Source organism: Microcaecilia unicolor, chromosome 8 (assembly GCF_901765095.1).
Source record: "Microcaecilia unicolor chromosome 8, aMicUni1.1, whole genome shotgun sequence".
NCBI classification, from domain to species: Eukaryota; Metazoa; Chordata; class Amphibia; order Gymnophiona; family Siphonopidae; genus Microcaecilia; species Microcaecilia unicolor.
Window position 1 is genome coordinate 206401322 of NC_044038.1, and position 19339 is coordinate 206420660.

The 19339-nt window shown below is 40.3% G+C and overlaps 1 protein-coding gene across 1 annotated transcript in view; it reads left to right on the forward strand.

Moving 5' to 3' along the window:
- LOC115476245 overlaps positions 1-7534 on the forward strand; it is an 85707-nt gene extending 78173 nt beyond the window's left edge. The window contains exon 4 of the mRNA XM_030212517.1: positions 6750-7534. Within this exon, the coding sequence (XP_030068377.1) occupies positions 6750-6992 (243 nt within the window). The 3' untranslated portion in view covers positions 6993-7534. The remainder of the gene's footprint in view (positions 1-6749) is intronic.
- The last annotated feature ends 11805 nt before the right edge of the window (positions 7535-19339 follow it).

Consider the following 19339-nt stretch of genomic DNA (forward strand, 5'->3'; position numbering starts at 1 on the left):
CATATCTCAATGGGAATGAACCTCATTTGTAAGCTCGGGTATTCTGGGTCGGATTTGAGTCTCTCAGATTTACTGCTAATGATTGTCCCCTGATATTTCATTAGTAATGCTGTTCTTGTGAGTTCTCTTTTTTTGTTTACTATAGTGTCCTAGGTGGTTGTAAGTTCTTCGATCACCACCTGTCCTGTCAGGGTTGTGATCTCAATATTTTTCTGGTATAAATATTTTATAATGTTTGCATAGCTCCAGCGGATGAGCTATGCTACCTTATGGTGCATTTTTGTTCACAGACCTTCTGACATTGCCACATCACACCCAGCAAGGGATGTGTTATCATTTCTAGTTCCAAGCTACAGAATTTCTGTTTTAATTATATTTTTAATTATATTTTTCTATACTGGCTATGAATCCTCTTGTGTGTATTCCACAGTTCTGTACTGCAATTACATAGTATCATCAATTATGTATTTCTTTTTCATGAGGACACAACCTTAAAGTACTTTTAAGTCTGGTATATCTTCCTTGGTGTGATGGACTACCTACTAGAGCACATAATGGACATTACAAATGTAGGGATTGTAGCATTTGTTATAGTAACATAGTGAATGACATCAGATAAAGACCTTGACGGTCCATCCAGTCTGCCCAACAAGATAGACTCATTTTACATGGTATGTAATACATTATATGTATACCCGAGTTTGATTTGTCCCTGCCTTTCTCAGGGCACAGACCGTAAAAGTCTGCCCAGCACTGTTCCTGTACTAAAAGTTCTGAAGCTAATGCCGAAGCCCCTTAAAATTTACACTCCAGTCCATCCATATCTATTCAGTCACTATCAGGGCACAGACCGTAGAAGTCCGCCCTGCACCGGTTTTACTCTCCAAATACTGGCATCGCCACCCAATCTCTGCTAAGATTCCGTAGATCTATTCCTTCTAAACAGGATTCCTTTGTGTTTATCCCATGCATGTTTGAATTCCATTACCATTTTCATCTCCACCACCTCCCGCAGGAGGGCATTCCACGTATCTACCACCCTTTCTATGAAAAAATACTTCCTGACATTACTTCTGAGTCTGCCCCCCTTCAACCTCAATTCATGTCCTCTAGTTCTACCACCTTGTTGTATTACTAAAGATTGCACTGAATTTATTAACCCCATTGATGGACAAATACATTGAAATTGTGTAAATCTTCTTTTACAGTGTCCCTACAATAAAAGCTACATAGGCAAAACGTCAAGGAAGTTACAAGCACGTGTGCTTGAGCACAAATCATGTATCTCATGATTGAAGACAAGGGCTCTACTTGTAGCATTGTGCAGTCTCAAAACTTTTCACAGTTTTTTTTTTTTTGCTACATTTGTACCCCGCGCTTTCCCACTCATGGCAGGCTCAATGCGGCTTACATGGGGCAATGGAGGGTTAAGTGACTTGCCCAGAGTCACAAGGAGATACCTGTGCCTGAAGTGGGAATCAAACTCAGTTCCTCAGGACCAAAGTCCACCACCCTAACCACTAGGCCACTCCTCCACTCCATTGTTGTGTCATCGAAAGTCACCAGTAATATACGGGGCTGTGATATTGAATGCCATCTATTACAACTGGAACAGCGCTGGATTTTCCGTCTTAATTCCATTTCACCTAATAGTTTAAACACTGTATTAGAGTGGGCAGTCTTTCTGTGAGATCTTTGTATAACTGTTTATACAAGTTTGCTGACTTTATCCATTCAGGCTAGATGAAAAAGATTATGGGCACGATTATTTTTTCTATATACTTTTAGTAGGAGCTTCAAGGCTAGGCAAGTTTGAACTCCTGGGGTTTCCTTGGCACACTGATGTTTTTGCATTTGACTGTGGCTAGAGACTGATTAGCATTCTATTTTTAAGCTGATGCCATTTTGGATCATTTTGTTGATTCAGAAACCTGGACGCAGTTTATATCTGGTATGTTTTGCTAAGAAAGTAGCATCTTGTACAAGGTTTTGAAAGCACTTTTTTAACTTTTGTTTTTGCTTTACAGACAATTAAGAGTGCATTTATATCCCTTGAAGAAGCCTCGGGCGAAACAGGCCCATTGGGTGTTTTTAATTTATTTATTTATTTTTGTTACATTTGTACCCCGCGCTTTCCCACTCATGGCAGGCTCAATGCGGCTTACATGGGGCAATGGAGGGTTAAGTGACTTGCCCAGAGTCACAAGGAACTGTACCTGAAGTGGGAATGGAACTCAGTTCCTCAGGACCAAAGTCCACCACCCTAACCACTAGGCCACTCCTCCACTGTTGCTACTATTTGAGATTCTACATGGAATGTTGCTATTCCACTAGCAACATTCCATGTAGAAGTTGGCCCTTGCAGATCACCAATGTGGCCGCGCAGGCTTCTGCTTCTGTGAGTCTGACGTCCTGCACGTACGTGCAGGACGTCAGACTCACAGAAACAGAAGCCTGCGCAGACTTCTACATGGAATGTTGCTAGTGGAATAGCAACATTCCATGTAGAATCTCCAATAGTAGCAACATTCCATGTAGAATCTCCAATAGTATCTATTTTATTTTTGTTACATTTGTACCCTGCGCTTTCCCACTCATGGCAGGCTCAATGCGGCTTACATGGGGCAATGGAGGGTTAAGTGACTTGCCCAGAGTCACAAGGAGCTGCCTGTGCCTGAAGTGGGAATCGAACTCAGTTCCTCAGTTCCCCAGGACCAAAGTCCACCACCCTAACCACTAGGCCACTCCTCCATGCAGTGTGTCTCAGTTTGTCTATACAAAATTATGATTTTGTTGACACAAAAAGAAAAGAAAATTAAATTTGCTACCTTGACTTTTGCAAGTACAATAAAAATGATATGGAGGTTTTTGGCCAGTGATGATATTTGAACCAAAATATACCATGGACATTTTAAGGTCTTTTCCTCCTGTTTTCCATATATATTTATACTTTAGTATTATAATAAAGATCTGATTCACAATATTTGAGTTTTACAACCATACAATGAGTGAATCTTAACTGCACACATATGTAAACTGCTGCATGTTAGCATTAAAGTTTCTCTTATCATTGAGAGGAAGACCTCATACCGCTGTGGCTTAGCCTGGTTGATTAACAGGAAAAATTTAGAGACACACAGTAAAAAGTAATCATGGGTAAAAAACCTCTCATGAATAGTATAATGGCAAAATCATCAGCCACACTTATCTTATCATCTGTGCTCCATTACTCCAGGTACTCCGTGAATGTTTTGCAACGTTGAGGTCCCGACGGACCTGTTTCACTTCTGCTTTGTCAAGGTTCCTCAGCATGCAATGGTGGGAGCCTGGAAGCTGTGCAAGTATTAAATGTGTTTTAAGTAGTGTCTATCAATGATAATCAGAAAAATCTTTCTTAGACAATTATTAAATTGTAATTTAAAGGAAGAAAAAGCTTCAGAGTCCTGGTCGCTCTGACTTTTGCAACTCGAGGGATAATAAACTCACTGCTTAAAAAAAACCTTTAGGCAGGCAAAACAATGTGCAAAATATTTTTTTTACTTATTTTGTGCATGACAAATTTTAGCTTATAGATTCAAGCAATGGTCCCACCCAAAGGGAAGGTTTTTTAGCCGGAAAGGTTATTATCTCTTGAGTCGTAAATGTAAGAGCAACTGAGACTCTGAGGCTTGTTCCTTCCTTTAAATAACTACTTCAGTTATTGTCTAAGAAAGTTTTTTTTCTGAATATCATTGGTAGACACTTCTTATAAAACAGGCTTCTCTTGAACTAGTAAGAGTTTGGTAGGATACACTGATGGCTTGTAATGCTTGCAGTGCACATCTAGCTGATCAATGCTTTTTTAGTGTTATTTTACATTTTATATTTATTTATTAGAACTTATTTACCATCTTTCATTTTGATGGAAATATTTCTTAGTGAAATGTACCAGCAGAGAATTTGGGGGGGGATGGGGTGGAGAGGGGCAGTTTCTCCTGCTCCTTTTTGCAGTTACTGCTCAATCAGAGAAAACCACTATTATTTATTTATTTATCCATCCCGCATTTGATATACTGCCATTCCAAATCCAGGATAACAGCATGGCCATTGGCAATCCCAACCATGTATTGCATACTCATAAACATACAGAATATAGACAGAAGTCCAGACTCATATAGAAGAATAGATACAGAACATGGTCACATGAAAGACGAGGACAATGAATAGTAGAACGTACAAACTAATAACAATGTGAACAATCGGATCAGGAAGCGTGAGAGGAAGGGGTTTGTGGAGGGGTGGCCAACTATCTGAAGAACCAATGGGTTGCTGTCTGGGTGGGAAGTAGCACAGAGGAAAGGGGGAGGGAAAAGGGGTAGTAGTTTTTAGGTACTGATTGTTTGAATTTTGTACTGAGCACAAGGTATTGTTGTAACGATGTCTGAGTTGTTCAAGCTTAGTATTATAAGATGCATATATATTTTCAATAAAAATATTGAAACATAAGAGTCATAAGCCTTTATTTGCAAGTACTTGGAAGAGCTCTGTCTTTGTTTTCATAGCCCTTTCCATTTAAGTCTAACCAACATAGGGACAGTCACTGGCCAGGGGCCAAAAACTGAACTCCATCCTCTACAACCCGTTATGCTTGTACCCGTAGCCTGGCCACTAGGAGTGGTGACTTAGAAATGGTTGAGTGTCCCTGTCTCATAGGACTCTGAAGGCTGCCTCAGCACAGTCTCCAGTCCCAACTGGCTCAGGTAGCAAAAACCTTGCCCCAGAACTAAATCATGCACAGTGAACCTCTGGGTTGATCTGAGGAGTAGCTTTTGAGGAGGTTGCATCTGGTTCTTAGCCTCAGAAGTCCATAGCAAACACATATAAATTTCAAGCCTTCTATCAGCTTCATTATTAGGTTAGAGGAGAATTTATCAACATAGATTACCATTAAGATGTGTTATTTTACTATTAACCCTGGTTATTAGTAACTAGGCCTCATTGCATTAAAAGGGACCTGTACTAAAATAGTATCAGTTAGTGGTAAAATAACATGTCCTAACAGTAACCCACATTGATAACTTCCTCCCCTCAGTATGAAGAGTTTCAGTCACAGGTAACCAGAACTGATATTGTAATGTCATAATGCTTCATTCCACCAATGCCTAAGACCCAACCTCATCAGTGATGTCACAATGGCTTGATTGCCCTATTGGCTAAATTTTATTATTTATAGCAGTAATTTCAATTTCTATAGACATTTATTTTTCCTTTAATTATGGGGGGAGGGAGAGTTATGAACATGGGCTACTGTCAAGACATATATTTTACTGTTAATCCCAATTATTAGTAACTAGGTCTCAATGCATAAAACGGGACCTGTGCTTAAATGGCATGAGTTAGTGGCAAAATAATCCATTTTAACCGTAGCCCACCTTAAGAACTACATGAAAAATGAGAAACATAGGATTTGTTTAATCTTGCTTTAAAACGTTGTTAAAATTCAAAATTTAATTCAAAGATTCTAATCAGGAATAGATTTCTGCCCATAACTGCTTTCTTTGTGACTTATCACAACTCATCAGTTCTGTAGTGTAAAATGTGTTGCTTTTTTCACAATGTTCATGTAGCTTTTTTGCCATGCCAAAAATCTGTAGACACCATCACAAACATTACAAACCTGCTTTGCATTTGCTCTGATAAGAGGAAAAAAATGTTGTGTATTTTTTTTTTTTGCACTGTCATACAGCTAGGTTTGTCAGAAACTGCAGGGTTTTTTTGGAGGGGACCCCAAGATAGAGGGGAAATGTATGCTGAAAGCAATGGGCACATATTAGCCAATCCTGTGTTAGCTAGTATGTTGTATGCTGACCATAGAAGTTTGAATGAGCTCTTTAGACAAGACCTCAGGACCTGCTTGACAGGCTACTAGTTAGCTCTAAACCCTTCCACTTGAAACATCTAAGTTAGAACATACCCCCAGATTCTATATATGTCGCCTTGAGTTATGCTTACAAGTCTGGGTGTATTCCGATTTGCGCATGTAACTTAATTTGATAACAGGCCAATCAAAACTGATAATTGGATGCTAACAAACAATTAGCACTAATTGGCAATAGAATTTACATGCACTATTCGCTAAGCATATTCTATAACGTAGTCTGCGTAAATTCTACAGCACGGATCCCAGAGAGGGGCATGGCAATGGGAAGAGCATGGGTGGATCATGGGTGTTCCAAACATTTACGTGCAGTTTGTTGAATAACCCACTCCGCTCCTAAAGTTAGGCGTGGGCATTTACACCAGGTTTTCATTGGCATAATCCAATTCTAGTCACCTGGACGGATTTGGGCGTATTTTTAAACTGCACGTAACTATAGGCGCGGTTTACAGAATACGCCTGTGTGTTTTACTTTGGCACTGAGGTTTTAGGCAACATATATAGAATTAGGTCCATAATGTCTCATTTCTATGCATCTTATTGAAAAATGAGTGTCCTACTCCATGTCTTTGGAAAAATTCATCAGTGAAGACCAAAGGTGAATACTTGGCACTTGTCTTTGCTCTTTCGATCAAGCATGGACTTCAGAAAGTAATTTTCATCTGCTTCAGTTTATCCCAATCTAATTGAATAATAATATTAATTGCCACTGTTTCTTTTTCAGGGGTTGTAAAATAGTAAGTAAAACAAAGTGTACCCTCCATATGAAAGGTAAAATATCATTATCTTTAGCTATATTAATGCCAAACATGTGTCATTCTTTTCCACACAGGCTATTAGCTCGGCTGTCAGTAGGATCATCGTTCATCCCTTGGAGCTACTGAGCCAAGAAATGGGCAAGAGTCTTCGCAATGTAATGAAGGAGGTTCCTAGCCAGTGGCAGCCTTTTGTTTTCATCCTGATCCCACTTCTCTGCTTTATCTTCCCTGCCATCATCATCTTCAAAGGACAATGTTCTGCATGTGCGACCTATGATAAACAAATAATTACTGTACCTCTTACTTGCACAAAGTAGGATAAATGATTACTCCATAGAGACAGAATGGCTGTGTAAGGATTGTACAGCTGCTGGATCATTCTTTGTACCTCTCAGACTTGCTTTCCAGTAGATCAATATAATGAAAATTGCAAACACCTAACATTGCTCGTAAGAACAATGTCATGCTGAGACAGACCAATGGTCCATTGAGCCCAGCATACTGTCTCTAACAGTGGTCAGTCTGGGTCATCTGGAGAAAACTAGTAGATCCTAATAGTTAATTCATTCCCTATCGCTCACTTCCAGAAGTACAAAGTGCAGAAACCCAGTCTCTCTTGCTAGTACTTGTCATCCAGAAACCGTTCCAAATCTTTAATAAACTCAACTCTTCTACCAGCTTTAAGCTTATTCTCTGGCAATAAATTCCATGATGTAATTAACTGGGAAATCTACTTGTTGCTTTCATGGAATGTCTCCTAGTATTCTTTGATAGAGATCAATGATCAATCCCTGTTTACTCTGCACCATTCGTGATTTTATAAATCTCTATCATATCATCTCTGTCATTCCCCCCCCCCCCCCCCCAACCTCATCTGTGCTGACTTGGAATTTACACAAACCTCAGCAAGTGTCTTCCTTGTGCCTCTTTTGTGGAATTCTCTTCCTGTCTCTTTGCGTAAAGAACTGTCATTAAAAAGTTTAAATATTTGTTGAAGACTCACTTTTTTAGTTAAGCCTGTGGTACCTAGTTTCCTGGTACTGGCTTGGGGCAGGGATTGCATTCCTGTTATGAATGAGTTTCCTCTTGATTATGACCATTCTACTTTTTTAATGGAGTTCTTTTTTATCGTTTAAATATATATATATATTGTTGTTGTTGTTGTTGTTGTTGTTGTTGTAAATGTATCAGCAAAGGTGGTATAGCAAGTTTTATTTAATATTAAACATCTTTTTCTCAATCTGTTCTAACCTGCCTAGTCCAACTGCTCCTCAAAAATGATAAAGGAGGATTACCATAATATCTGTGAATGGGATGATATTACATATATGTTGAAGTCGAGCTGTATGTAAATTCATCTCATACATATTCATTGTGGTAATCCTGAAAACAAGACTGGCTATGTGTGTCTCCAGGAGAAGGTTGAGAAGCACTGCCTTAGACTACTGAATATTTTATGAATTATTTTAAAAAAAAATCACCAAGCCTGAGAATGCTTTGATCTTTAATTATGTTTTCTAGGGGTTCTTTTAGTAAGCTACTGGAAAAATGGCCTAGCACAGGACACATGTCCATAATGCAGGAGTCTTTCAGTATATTGCCAGGTATTTGTGACTGTTGGAAGAAGGATATACTGGGCTTGGACCTTTAGTCTGTCCCTGTATGGCTAGGCTTTTGTTCTTATGTAGGGGGAGGGGGCGAATTCATGTACAAGCAACATTTCACTGGCAAGTACCCCCTCCAAAAAAAAAAAAAAGAAGAAGAAGACCTCTTTATGGAAAAAGATGAGTGCAGGATGAGTAGAGGAGTAACCTAGTGGTTAGTGCAGCGGACTTTGATCCTGGGGAGCTGGGTTCAATTCTCACTGCAACTCCTTGTGACTCTGGGCAAGTCACTTATAATATGCAAACTGCTTTGAATGTAGTTGCTAAAACCACAGAAAGGTTTTATATCAAGTCCCATTCCCTTCCCTGCATGGCACATCTTTTTGTGGAGATGGAAACAAATTCAAAAATGCTGTATGATATGGCAACAGGAAGGAAACAGTGTGGATGACAATCTGTGGTCCTTCTTTACCTTCAATCTATGGTTTCTGTAACAGCTAATGATTCAATATATAAAACAAACTGAAATATGGTGATAAACTGTATTTTGATTTAGTCCAATAAAGGTTGGTCTGTCCACATATGAGGAAGCTAGCCAAAAAGGACTACCAGAAAATAAGCAAATTATTAAAAACATTCCTTTTGGAATAATCACTGAAAAATGTGACAAAGCATTAGCCCAATGGAAAAAAAGGCATCACCCGCATTTATATATTAGGATTTTGTTTACCGCCTTTTTGAAACAATTCACTCAAGGTGGTATAAGTAAGAATAAATCAAAACTAAGCAGTAGACAATTACAGTAGTAATAATATTCAAATAACAATACAAAGTATGGCATAGTATACTACTATGCATTGTGTTATAGCGAAACCTTAACGTGAGTTCCGGCTGGATGCCTGAAGAGTTCAGATATGGCGACTACCACCCGGGTGGTTGTTTTTGATTCTGTTTTCATTCTGTGCACAGTTTTGCATTTTTTGATATTGTGGATCTTTCTATTAATATATTGACTCTTACTCATGACATTACATGTTTTGAAGATTTGACTGGTCCTCTGTTTTTTTGGCTGCATAAGTATTTTCTCCTTGGGAGTTGTTTTCCTTCCAGTTGGGTTCGGAGAATCTTTTGAAATCAGTGATGGTAGCCATTATTGGGGGTTAGCCATTGTCATTTTATAGTATACTACTTACAATGTCAACACAATATGTAACAGAACATTTTAATAGACAGCATAGGGTATATGCAAAGATGGAACATATAGATAGGTAAGAGAGTAAGAGAAGTTAGAAAATAAGGTGACTAATTTAAAGAAAGTTGCACAAGAGGTCAGAGAGATGATTAAATATCTCAACTAGGGTAGGAGTGGATAAACATGTCCTGCTACAGTATGTACAGCCTGTGTCACTCCTTGTGTGTGTGAGTGAGACTAAAAAGTTATTCTGTCTGTTAAAGGCCCTGTTGAACAGCCAAGCTTTAACCTGCTTCCTGAAGTGGAGATAGTCTTGTGTTAAGCGGAGCCTTTCAGGGAGTGCATTCCAGAGTGTGGAGGCTACTCCGGAGAAGGCTCACTTGCAGTTATCACATCATGTGATGTCATTTGAAGAGGGTGTGGTTAGGGATACCCTTTGGGAGGACCTGAGTGTCCTTTGAGGTGTGTAGAGGGTTATCCTGTTCTTCAAGTGCTCGGGGCCATTTCCTTTATGAGCCTTGAAGATCAGACATAGAGTTTTAAATTTAGCCCTGTATTGTACTGGTAGCCAATGAAATTTTTGCAAAAATGGTGTGATGTGGTCACGTCGCTTGCAACCTTCTTTGAGTCTTGAGCAGCATTCTGAACCAATTGGAGCTGGTGCACACCCTTTGTAGTCAGACCATTGTAGAGTGCATTACAGTAGTCCAGTCTTGATGTTATCATGGCATGCACAACTGGGAAAAGATTTACATTCTCGATGTAAGGAGAGAGGCAAAATAGCTGTCGCAAATAGTAGAAGTGGCTCTTGAAGGTTGCTTGAATTTGGGAAATCAGAATAAGTGTTGAATCTAGCTGTATTCCAAGATTCCTGACTTGTGATTTGAGGGGGAGTTCGTACTTCCCAAAAGAGATTTTAATGTCAGATATGTATCTACTTCTTAGAGAGCCAGAGAAGCTCGGTTTTACTTGGGTTCAGGCAAAGTTTGTTGTGTTTAGTCCATTCTTCAATTGATGTTAGGTATTCAGTTTATTCAGATTGTAGGTAAGTCAGGTTCAATGGGTATAAGTAACTGCACATCACCCGCGCAGATGTAGAACTGAGTGTCCATTGACCTAATCAGCTCGGCTAGTGGCTTGAGGTAGATATTGAACAGAACGGTGACAGTATCGATCCTTGTAGTACCCCACAGGTCAGTGTCCATGGTGGTGATGAGTTGCTTCCAAACATTGGGGCCCTTTTACTAAGCCGTGTAAGTGTCTACACGCACCCAACGCGCACTAAAATGGAGTTACCGCCCGACTACCGCATGGCTCATGCATTAATTTCATTTTTGGCGCACGTCTGAAAATTTTTTATTTATTTATTTATTTATTATTTATTCATTTAAACAATATTTACAAGAAACATCTTGCTTAGGAAAGTGTCATATAACTAGGAACTGTTATAAAAGGAAAATACTCTCAAAAACAAGCATATAAATCTATACACTTTCAAATTTATAAGACACTCAAGTCCATAATGGGAGATCCAAGATTTCAGGTAATCTAAGGGGAGAATTATAATATAGGAAAAAAAATTACTGGGTAAATCCTTCTCTGCTAAGAAATTATACATTATTCTTTAAAGCTTCTCCATTTTAACTGAGGCTACTAATGCTGACAGATGTTCAGGTTCAGTAAATACATATTTCTTCCCCCCTAGCCTTACCATGCACTTGCAGGGGTACCTTAAAAAGAAGACACCCCCCAAGTGCAGAATTTCTGGCTTAAGGAGTAAGAATTGTTTCCTCCGTCGACGTGTCTCCTTGGAGACATCAGGAAATAACAATATTTTGAGACCCAAAAAAGGGTTCTCTTTATTACGGAAAAAAAGGCGGAAGATCCAATTCTTATCAGGTAGTAGGGCGACAGTCGCTACCAAAGTAGCGGCTGTAACCAATTCAGAGTCAGAAGTCTCAAGCAAAAGAGAAACGTCAATAGGTTTTTCAGTCTCTTGATTCAAGTTCCTTTCTGGGACATAATAAACTTGGGGAAAGGGTGGAAAGTCCTTTTCCTGAACATTCAAATTTTCACGGAAATAACGTTTCAACATATCAAGAGGAAGAACATTTGGAATCCTAGGAAAGTTAACGAATCTCAGGTTATGATTTTTAGTATAATTGTCAAAAACCTCTGTTTTCCGCCTGAGATTAGTTACATCTTTTACCATCAAAGTTTGTAACGTTTCCATCTTCATAACCCTTTGGTCAATTTTTTCCATTTTTTCATTTAAAACTTTAAACTCTTCCTCTTTTTTTTTCAGGTCACTTTCAATAGTCTTTACTCTTGGTAAAAACTCTTCAGTTTGCTTAAGAAAACATTGTCCCAGGTTGGACATTAAATCCCACAGAGTATCTAAAGTCACATTCTTTGGCTTGGCCACTAACTCTTTAGGAAGTTCAAACCTTACTGAAGACTGTAAATCTGCTGCACTTCGACCCTCAGTTTCTCTCTCCTCAATAAGTGGTGATGATATGGGCAAACTTCCCTCCATTCCTTCCCCCGATGGTGAAGACGCTTCTCCCTGAGGTTCTTCCGGGTCCCCTACTCCCTCCGAGGGAGACCCCGTCGGGTCAAAGAGGAAGGAACTGGCGCCAAGCGGTTGAGGAGGAGGAGTGCGTGCAGCGGGGCTTAAAGTTGTTTCCAGTCCGGGGGAAGCCAATATCTCCCGTTCGCCGGCGTTCCCGATCGGAGGCGTTCCGCCTTCTTGTATAAGTTCCCGTGGCCTCTTTAATCGATCCAAAGGACCAGGTAACGGGGATGAATGCGGGGAAGCTCTGCCCGCGATTTTCCCTCGACGTTTAGGCTTCGTAGGAGCGAGGTCTAGGGCGTCCTAGCAGGGCGCAGCCATCTTGGATCTCAAAATATTTTTTATTTTCGGGTGCGCATAACATATGCGCACCTAGTGGCATTTGACGCACTTAGGTAATTACTGCCCGGTTACCACGTGAGTCTTTACCGCTAGGTCAATGGCTGGTGGTAAGGTCTCAGACCCAAAATGGACGTGCAGCAATTTTCATTTTGCCACGCGTCCATTTTCGTCAAAAAAAGGCCTTTTTTGCAGGCGTGCTAAAAAATGGATTGGTGCATGCCCAAAACCTGCACCTACACTACCGCAAGCCATTTTTCAGCGCGCCTTAGTAAAGGACCCCAGAATGGATTGTTGCTGCCTGTCTGATAGATAGGATCTGAACCAAGCAAGTACTGTTTCATTGATACCTGTTTCTGTCAGTCGTGCTAGTGTGATATCATGATCCACAGTGTCAAAAACTGCTGAGAAATCTAGCAGTACTAACACCGAGGCAAATCCCCTGTCTTGGTTCCTGTGAAGATCATCTAGTAGGGATACAAGGACTGTTTCTGTTCCATAACCTGGTCTGAATCTAGATTGACATGGATTTAGCCAGTTTCTCTCTTCTAACCACTGAGTTGAACTCAGACTGTTTGTTCTATAAGTTTCCCTAAAAATGGGATGTTATATACTGGCCATTAACTTTAAAGTTTGTCATCGTCAAGGTTGTTTTTTCTTAAGCAAATGGTGAGCCACTGCCCTTTTTAATGCTGTTGGTAGTTGCCCATTAGAAAGAGAGGAGTTCACAATTTTTGTGGCACCTTCTATGAGGCCCATACTTGCCTGCTGCACAATCTTTGATGGGCAGGGTTCAAGGGAGCAGGTAGTCGATTGAAGGTCTCTTAGGATTTTGCCAAGGCTCTCTTCTGTCATTGGGTTAAGTGTGTCCCATTTATCTCTGGAGGAGACGAGCTTGTGTACTCCTGAATAACTGATTGGAAACTGGGTGACTTTTAATTTTGTTGGCAAAGTATGCAGGAAAATCATTGCAGTTCCGTTTAGACTGGCAGGCTGGTTCTGCTGTGGGAGTTGCAGTAGGCTGTTTACTATACTGAACAACTGCTTGGTTGAATTGGCAGCCTGTGCAATGCATTGAGAGAAATATTATCTTTTGGTTGCCGTTAAGGCTTGGCGGTACTTAGATGTGTGCTTCTTACAGTTTAAACTGTCTTCATCCAGGCGAGATTTACACCATCTCCTTTCCAGTTTCTGTCTTTCACGTTTAAGGATCCAAAGTTCTGGAGAAAACCGTGAGCGTTTGTTAGTGAAGCATAAGACCTTTTTTAGTGGTGCTGTTTCCCTAAGGTCTTGGCTAAGTGTGTGTTCCAAATGTCAACCTGTTCTGACACTGTAGTTGTCTTTTTATCCACATATGGATAGTCCAAGGCCTCTAGGAAATGCTCAACGGTCAGCTTTTTTTTGTCTCTGACCTCCCACCAAACTCTGAGAGGTGTCATTTGTTTCAGGTGGTCACTTAGGGGAAAATTCAATTAGAAAATGGTCTGACCATGTTAGGGGTGTTATTTCAGTACTGTTATCCCAGAATTCCGGGATGTCAACCCCTTTGTAGAATACCAGGTCTAGTATGTGACCCTTTTCGTAGGTTGGAGAATTGAGCACTTGTGTGAATCCTAGTGCTGTCATCATGCCCAGAAAGGCAGCTGTGGTGATATCTGGGGTTTCGATTTGTAGATTGAAATCTCCCAAGATCACCAGCCTAGGGTAATTCAGGGTAATTTGAGTAATCAGGTCTAGGAGTTCTTGCACAGATAATGTGTTGTTACAAGGTGCTCGGTATACCATGAGCAGCCAGATTGGTTTCTCCTCTTTAAACTGGATTAAAAGAGATTCTGATCCATTTAGCTGGGGGATGGAGATTCTGCACAGTTTGATTGTATCCCAAATCAAGACTGCTACCCCTCCACCCCATCTTCCTGGTCTTGGTTGAAGTTGGATATTGAAACCTGTTGGGCATGTTAAGCCAGTGGTAAACCCCTACTTTCATCTAGCCAGGTTTCACTTATTCCTAGGATGTCAAGATGCTGTTCTTCTATGACATCATGGATCACTGAGGATTTCTTTGCAGCTGATCTGGCATTCATCAGCTTATAGTTCCCAAAGGTAGTCTGGGGGATACTGGGGTTAGCTTTGGTGTGGCAATGAGGGGATCTTTAAGTACTGTTATGTAGGTGTTTGACCTCTTGCACTTTTGCCTTCTCTTTGGTTGGTGGGGATTATAGTTTCCTCTCCCACACACAAACTGGGATCCCCAAGGTCTGTGTCAGAAGATAGGAAACATTTCACTGGGTGGCACTGCAGTCCACCCTGTGGTTCAACAATCTTACTAGTTGGCAATGCAGGGTTAAGGCTTTAAATAATGTAAGAGAGCAGACCTTTTTTGAAGTTGTAAATTCAGATCAGGCCTGGAAGATCAAAGGCTTCCAGCAATAGAGAAACAAATGGCTGTACTGCACTTCTATGTGATTTTTCTTTGGAGGCTTAATGCAGAGGAGGTTGATGGTTGACTTTAGTTTTAAGGAATCTATCAGTCAGAATTTTAGAAATAGTGATGTAGTTAAAATAAAACTGTAACTCGCAGATTGTAGGTATGCACTTTATAGTTTCTGGTTCTGATATCCTTGGATGGTCCAATTGATGCAGTTGCTGTGGGCTTTTTCTTTGTTGTCCAGGAGGAGGGTTAAATGTAACTATAGATCCAGCTCCAATCACAGGGCATGAGGAGAGTTATTTGTAATATGAAGGGAAGATAAAAGTTTCCTTTCTCCAGACAAAATAAATGAAAGAAGTTCAAAGTAAAATTGAGAACTGGTGCCTCAACACAGACTGAGCAGAAGTCAGTAAAAGTTTGGGTTGTAAATAAGCAAAAAGTGTATTAGTTTTCTAAGTTGCAGAGCCTGATGTGAACTCAGCCACCCAGCCAAAATTAATTTTATTCCTTTCCTATTGTTCTGAATTGATTGTGTTCCTTTCCTATTGAAAATTGTAATTCCTTTATTTTTCATTCTATTTTATTTTTTATCTGCACTGCAGTTAATGGTAGTAGTATATCAAGAATGAATAACCTAACCTATTATTATTAAGTAGCCCAGGCCTTTTCATTAGTAGTTCATAATAATGTGGAGGGGCATTTGTGAAAGGAAATCCAAGCCAGAACAGAGACGTCCAGATTAAAATGGACGTCCATCTCACATGTAATTTCCAATAGAAAATAAGTCAGGATTTCCTGTTCAAAACTGCACGAGATGGACATCCATGTGCTGAGGATGTCCAGCATGAACAACCATTTTACAAACCGGAACGTCTAACATATGAAAAGTAAAAAAGCAGGTAAAAGGATTTCCATCTAGCAGTATTCTTAGAAGAATGGCCACATAGACATCCCTGTAGAGTGGAGTGACAGCCTAGTTAACACAGTGGACTTTAAACCAAGGGACTGAGGTTCAAATCCCACCTTAACTCTTTCATTTTGTAATTGTGAGCCCTCCAGGAACAGAAAAATACCTACTGCAGGCCACACACCTCTATAATTGCTAGCCTAGATAAATCTGCTTATAAAAAGCTTACAAACCAATGTGATAGGAAGTTCTGTCTTCAGCAGGGTTGTAGTGTAAAATAAGCACAGTACTGTTTCATTTATACAGTAATCTATGTCTCCTAATTGTGAAGGATCTTCTTGTTTTCTATATGCTCGGGCATGGATTTTTCATTTGTTCTTTGAATATGCATCACTTAATTACTGCAGCAGACTCCTGTATCACTTTCGGTATTGTCTTTTCTACAAGCAGATCTTGGTTTTTCATGGTCTCTAGAGCAGCAGTTTGCTTCAGTTTCCATGATAATTTTACCTGGCCCTGTTGTTTCACTTTTGAGAGTATCTAATTCCAGCAGCAGGTAAAGACATTAAGTATGGGAAAAGCAAGCTGTAACACAGCTTGGTATCCCCAGATCACCAGTGACCTCACCACTGAACCTTTTCAGGAGAGGATTATTTTTCCATTAATCTGTCACTATTCTTCCAACATTATAACAAATTCCACCCTAAAAGTGGCATCAAAGTTTACAACATTTTTGCAATAGCTACAGGTCATGAACTTTTGCCCTTGTGTTCTTTTGAGGAAGGGAGTTGTCTCAGATTGAGCGCTGCCAAGTTACTCAATTCCAAGAGGGCAATTTTTTGACCAATTCTGTTTTTGAACTTACACCCCAAAGTCATTTAGAAATTATAGCCCCTGCTTTTACCCATTGAAATCCATAGTGCAGATCCCATAATATTGCCTACATGCATGGCAGAATTTAAACATAGGCAAACTAAGTATGTGCCTAGGGCCCAAATGTTTAGGAGGAGCCCTGTTAGATATGCTTATTCAGTGACTCCCAAGGCAGATTGTGGTACAAAGAAGAGCGGGAGGGGAAAGAGAGCCATCATTGCCTACAGGGGCTTGTCTGTTCTCCCCACCCCACCCTAGTGGGCAGGAGGAACAAGCAAGTGGTGCTTTCTGCTCTGCCAGGGTTCCTCTGGTGCCAGAACCACACTGGGCTCCATTTGCGGGAGTTTTAAGATATATTTCTATTACAATGGGGGAGGGGGCCTAATGTGCTTGTTTGCCTTGGACCCACTTAAGAGTTAATCCTGCCTTGCCTATATATAGATCATCTAAAAGTAGATGCTTTCTGGGTACCTACTGTTTCTGCAGGGATATTGTCAAGACAATTCGCCCTTTCCTTTCTGAACACGCTATCAGAACCCTCATCCACACTCTCAACACCTCTCGCTTAGATTACTGCAACTTGCTTCTCACAGGTCTTCCACTCAGCCACCTCTCTCCTCTTCAATCTGTTCAAAATTCTGCTGCACGACTAATATTTCGCCAAAGTTGTTATGCCCATATCAGCCCTCTCCTGAAGTCACTTTACTGGCTCCCTATCCGTTTCCATATAAAATTCAAGCTCCTCTTATTGACTTATAAGTGCATTCACTCTGCAGCTCCTCACTACCTCTCCACCCTCATCTCTCCCTACACTCCTTCCCCGGAACTCCGTTCACTAGGCAAATCTCTCCTAATTGCACCCTTCTCCTCCATCGCTAACTCCAGATTCCGTTCCTTTTGTTTCGCCGCACCTTATGCCTAGAATGGGCTTCCTGAGCCGTTACATCTAGCTCCATCCCTGGCCGCCTTCAAATCCGAGCTAAAGGCCTACCTGTTTGATGCTGCTTTTGACTCCTAACTTGTCACTTGCTCTTAACCTTTATCTTGTCTTCCTCTCAATAGTCCCTTTCCCTATGTGTCCTTCTGTCTGTCCTACCCTTATCCTTATTGGTCCTGTCTGTCTGTCCTGATTTAGATTGTAAGCTCTTTTGAGCAGGGACTGTCTTTTCTTCATGTTCAAGTGCTGTAATGGATCCTCCATGCTAGACCGTTTCTGCCAGAAGTGAGAACATAGCATCTCAATCAATCAGTCACCCATCAACATAAGTACATAAGAATTGCCATACTGGGACAGACCAAAGGTCCATCAAGCCCAGTATCCTGTTTCCAATAATAGCTAATCCAGGTCATGTATTGTAAGCCACACTGAGCCCGCAAATAGGTGGGAAAATGTGGGATACAAATGCAATAAATAAATAAATAAACAAGTACCTGGCAAGATCCCAAAAAAGTACAGTACATTTTATGCTGCGTATCCTAGAAATAAGCAGTGGATTTTCCCCAAGTCCATTTTAATAATGGTCTATGGACTTTTCCTTTAGGAAGCCATCCAAACCTTTATTAAACCCCACTAAGCTAACTGCTTTTACTACATTCTCTGGCAACGAATTCCAGAGTTTAATTACATGTTGAGTGAAGAAACCTTTTCTCCAATTCATTTTAAATTTACTACTTTGTAGCTTCATTGCGTGCCCCCTAAACCTAGTATTTTTGGAAACAGTAAACCAGCGATTCACGTCTACCCGTTCCACTCCACTCATTATTTTATAGACCTCTATCGTACCTCCCCTCAGCTGTCTTTTCTCCAAGCTGAAGAGCCTTAGCCACTAGCCTTTCCTCATAGGGAAATTTTCCCATCCCCTTTATCATTTTTGTCGCCCTATTCTGTACCTTTTTTAATTCCACTATATCTTTTTTGAGATGCGGCGACCAGAATTGAACACAATATTTGAGGTGCGGTCGCACCATGGAGCAATACAAAAGGCATTATAATGTCTTCATTTTTGTTTTCCATTCCTTTTCTAATAATACCTAACATTCTATTTGCTTTCTTAGCTGCCACCGCACACTGAGCAGAGGGTTTCAACGTATCATCAACGACGATGCCTAGATCCCTTTCCTGGTCAGTGACTCCTAAAGTGGAACCTTTCATTACGTAGCTATAATTCGGATCCCTCTTTCCCACATGCCTCACTTTGCACTTGCTCACATTAAACATCATCATCTGCCATTTGGATTCCCAGTCTCGTAAGGTCCTCTTGTAATTTTTCACAATTCTCTTGTGATTTAACAACTTTGAATAACTTTGTGTCATTAGCAAATTTAATTACCTCACTAGTTACTCCCATCTCTAGATCATTTATAAATATGTTAAAAAGCAGCGGTCCCAGCATAGACCCCTGGGGAACCCCACTATCTACCCTTCTCCATTGAGAATACTGACCATTTAACCCTACTCTCTGTTTTCTATCTTTTAACCAGTTTTTAATCCACAATAGGACAGTACCTCCTATCCCATGACTTTCCAATTACGTCTGGAGTCTTTCATGAAGTACTTTGTCAAACGCCTTTTGAAAATCCAGATACACAGTATTGACCAGCTCACCTTTATCCACATGTTTGTTCACCCCTTCAAAGAAATGCAATAGATTGGTGAGGTGATGTGTCATAGCACTGTAAATATTGCTGCTGCCTTATAACACAATTTTTTATTTTTTTTTAATTTATTAGGTATACCATTACTTTT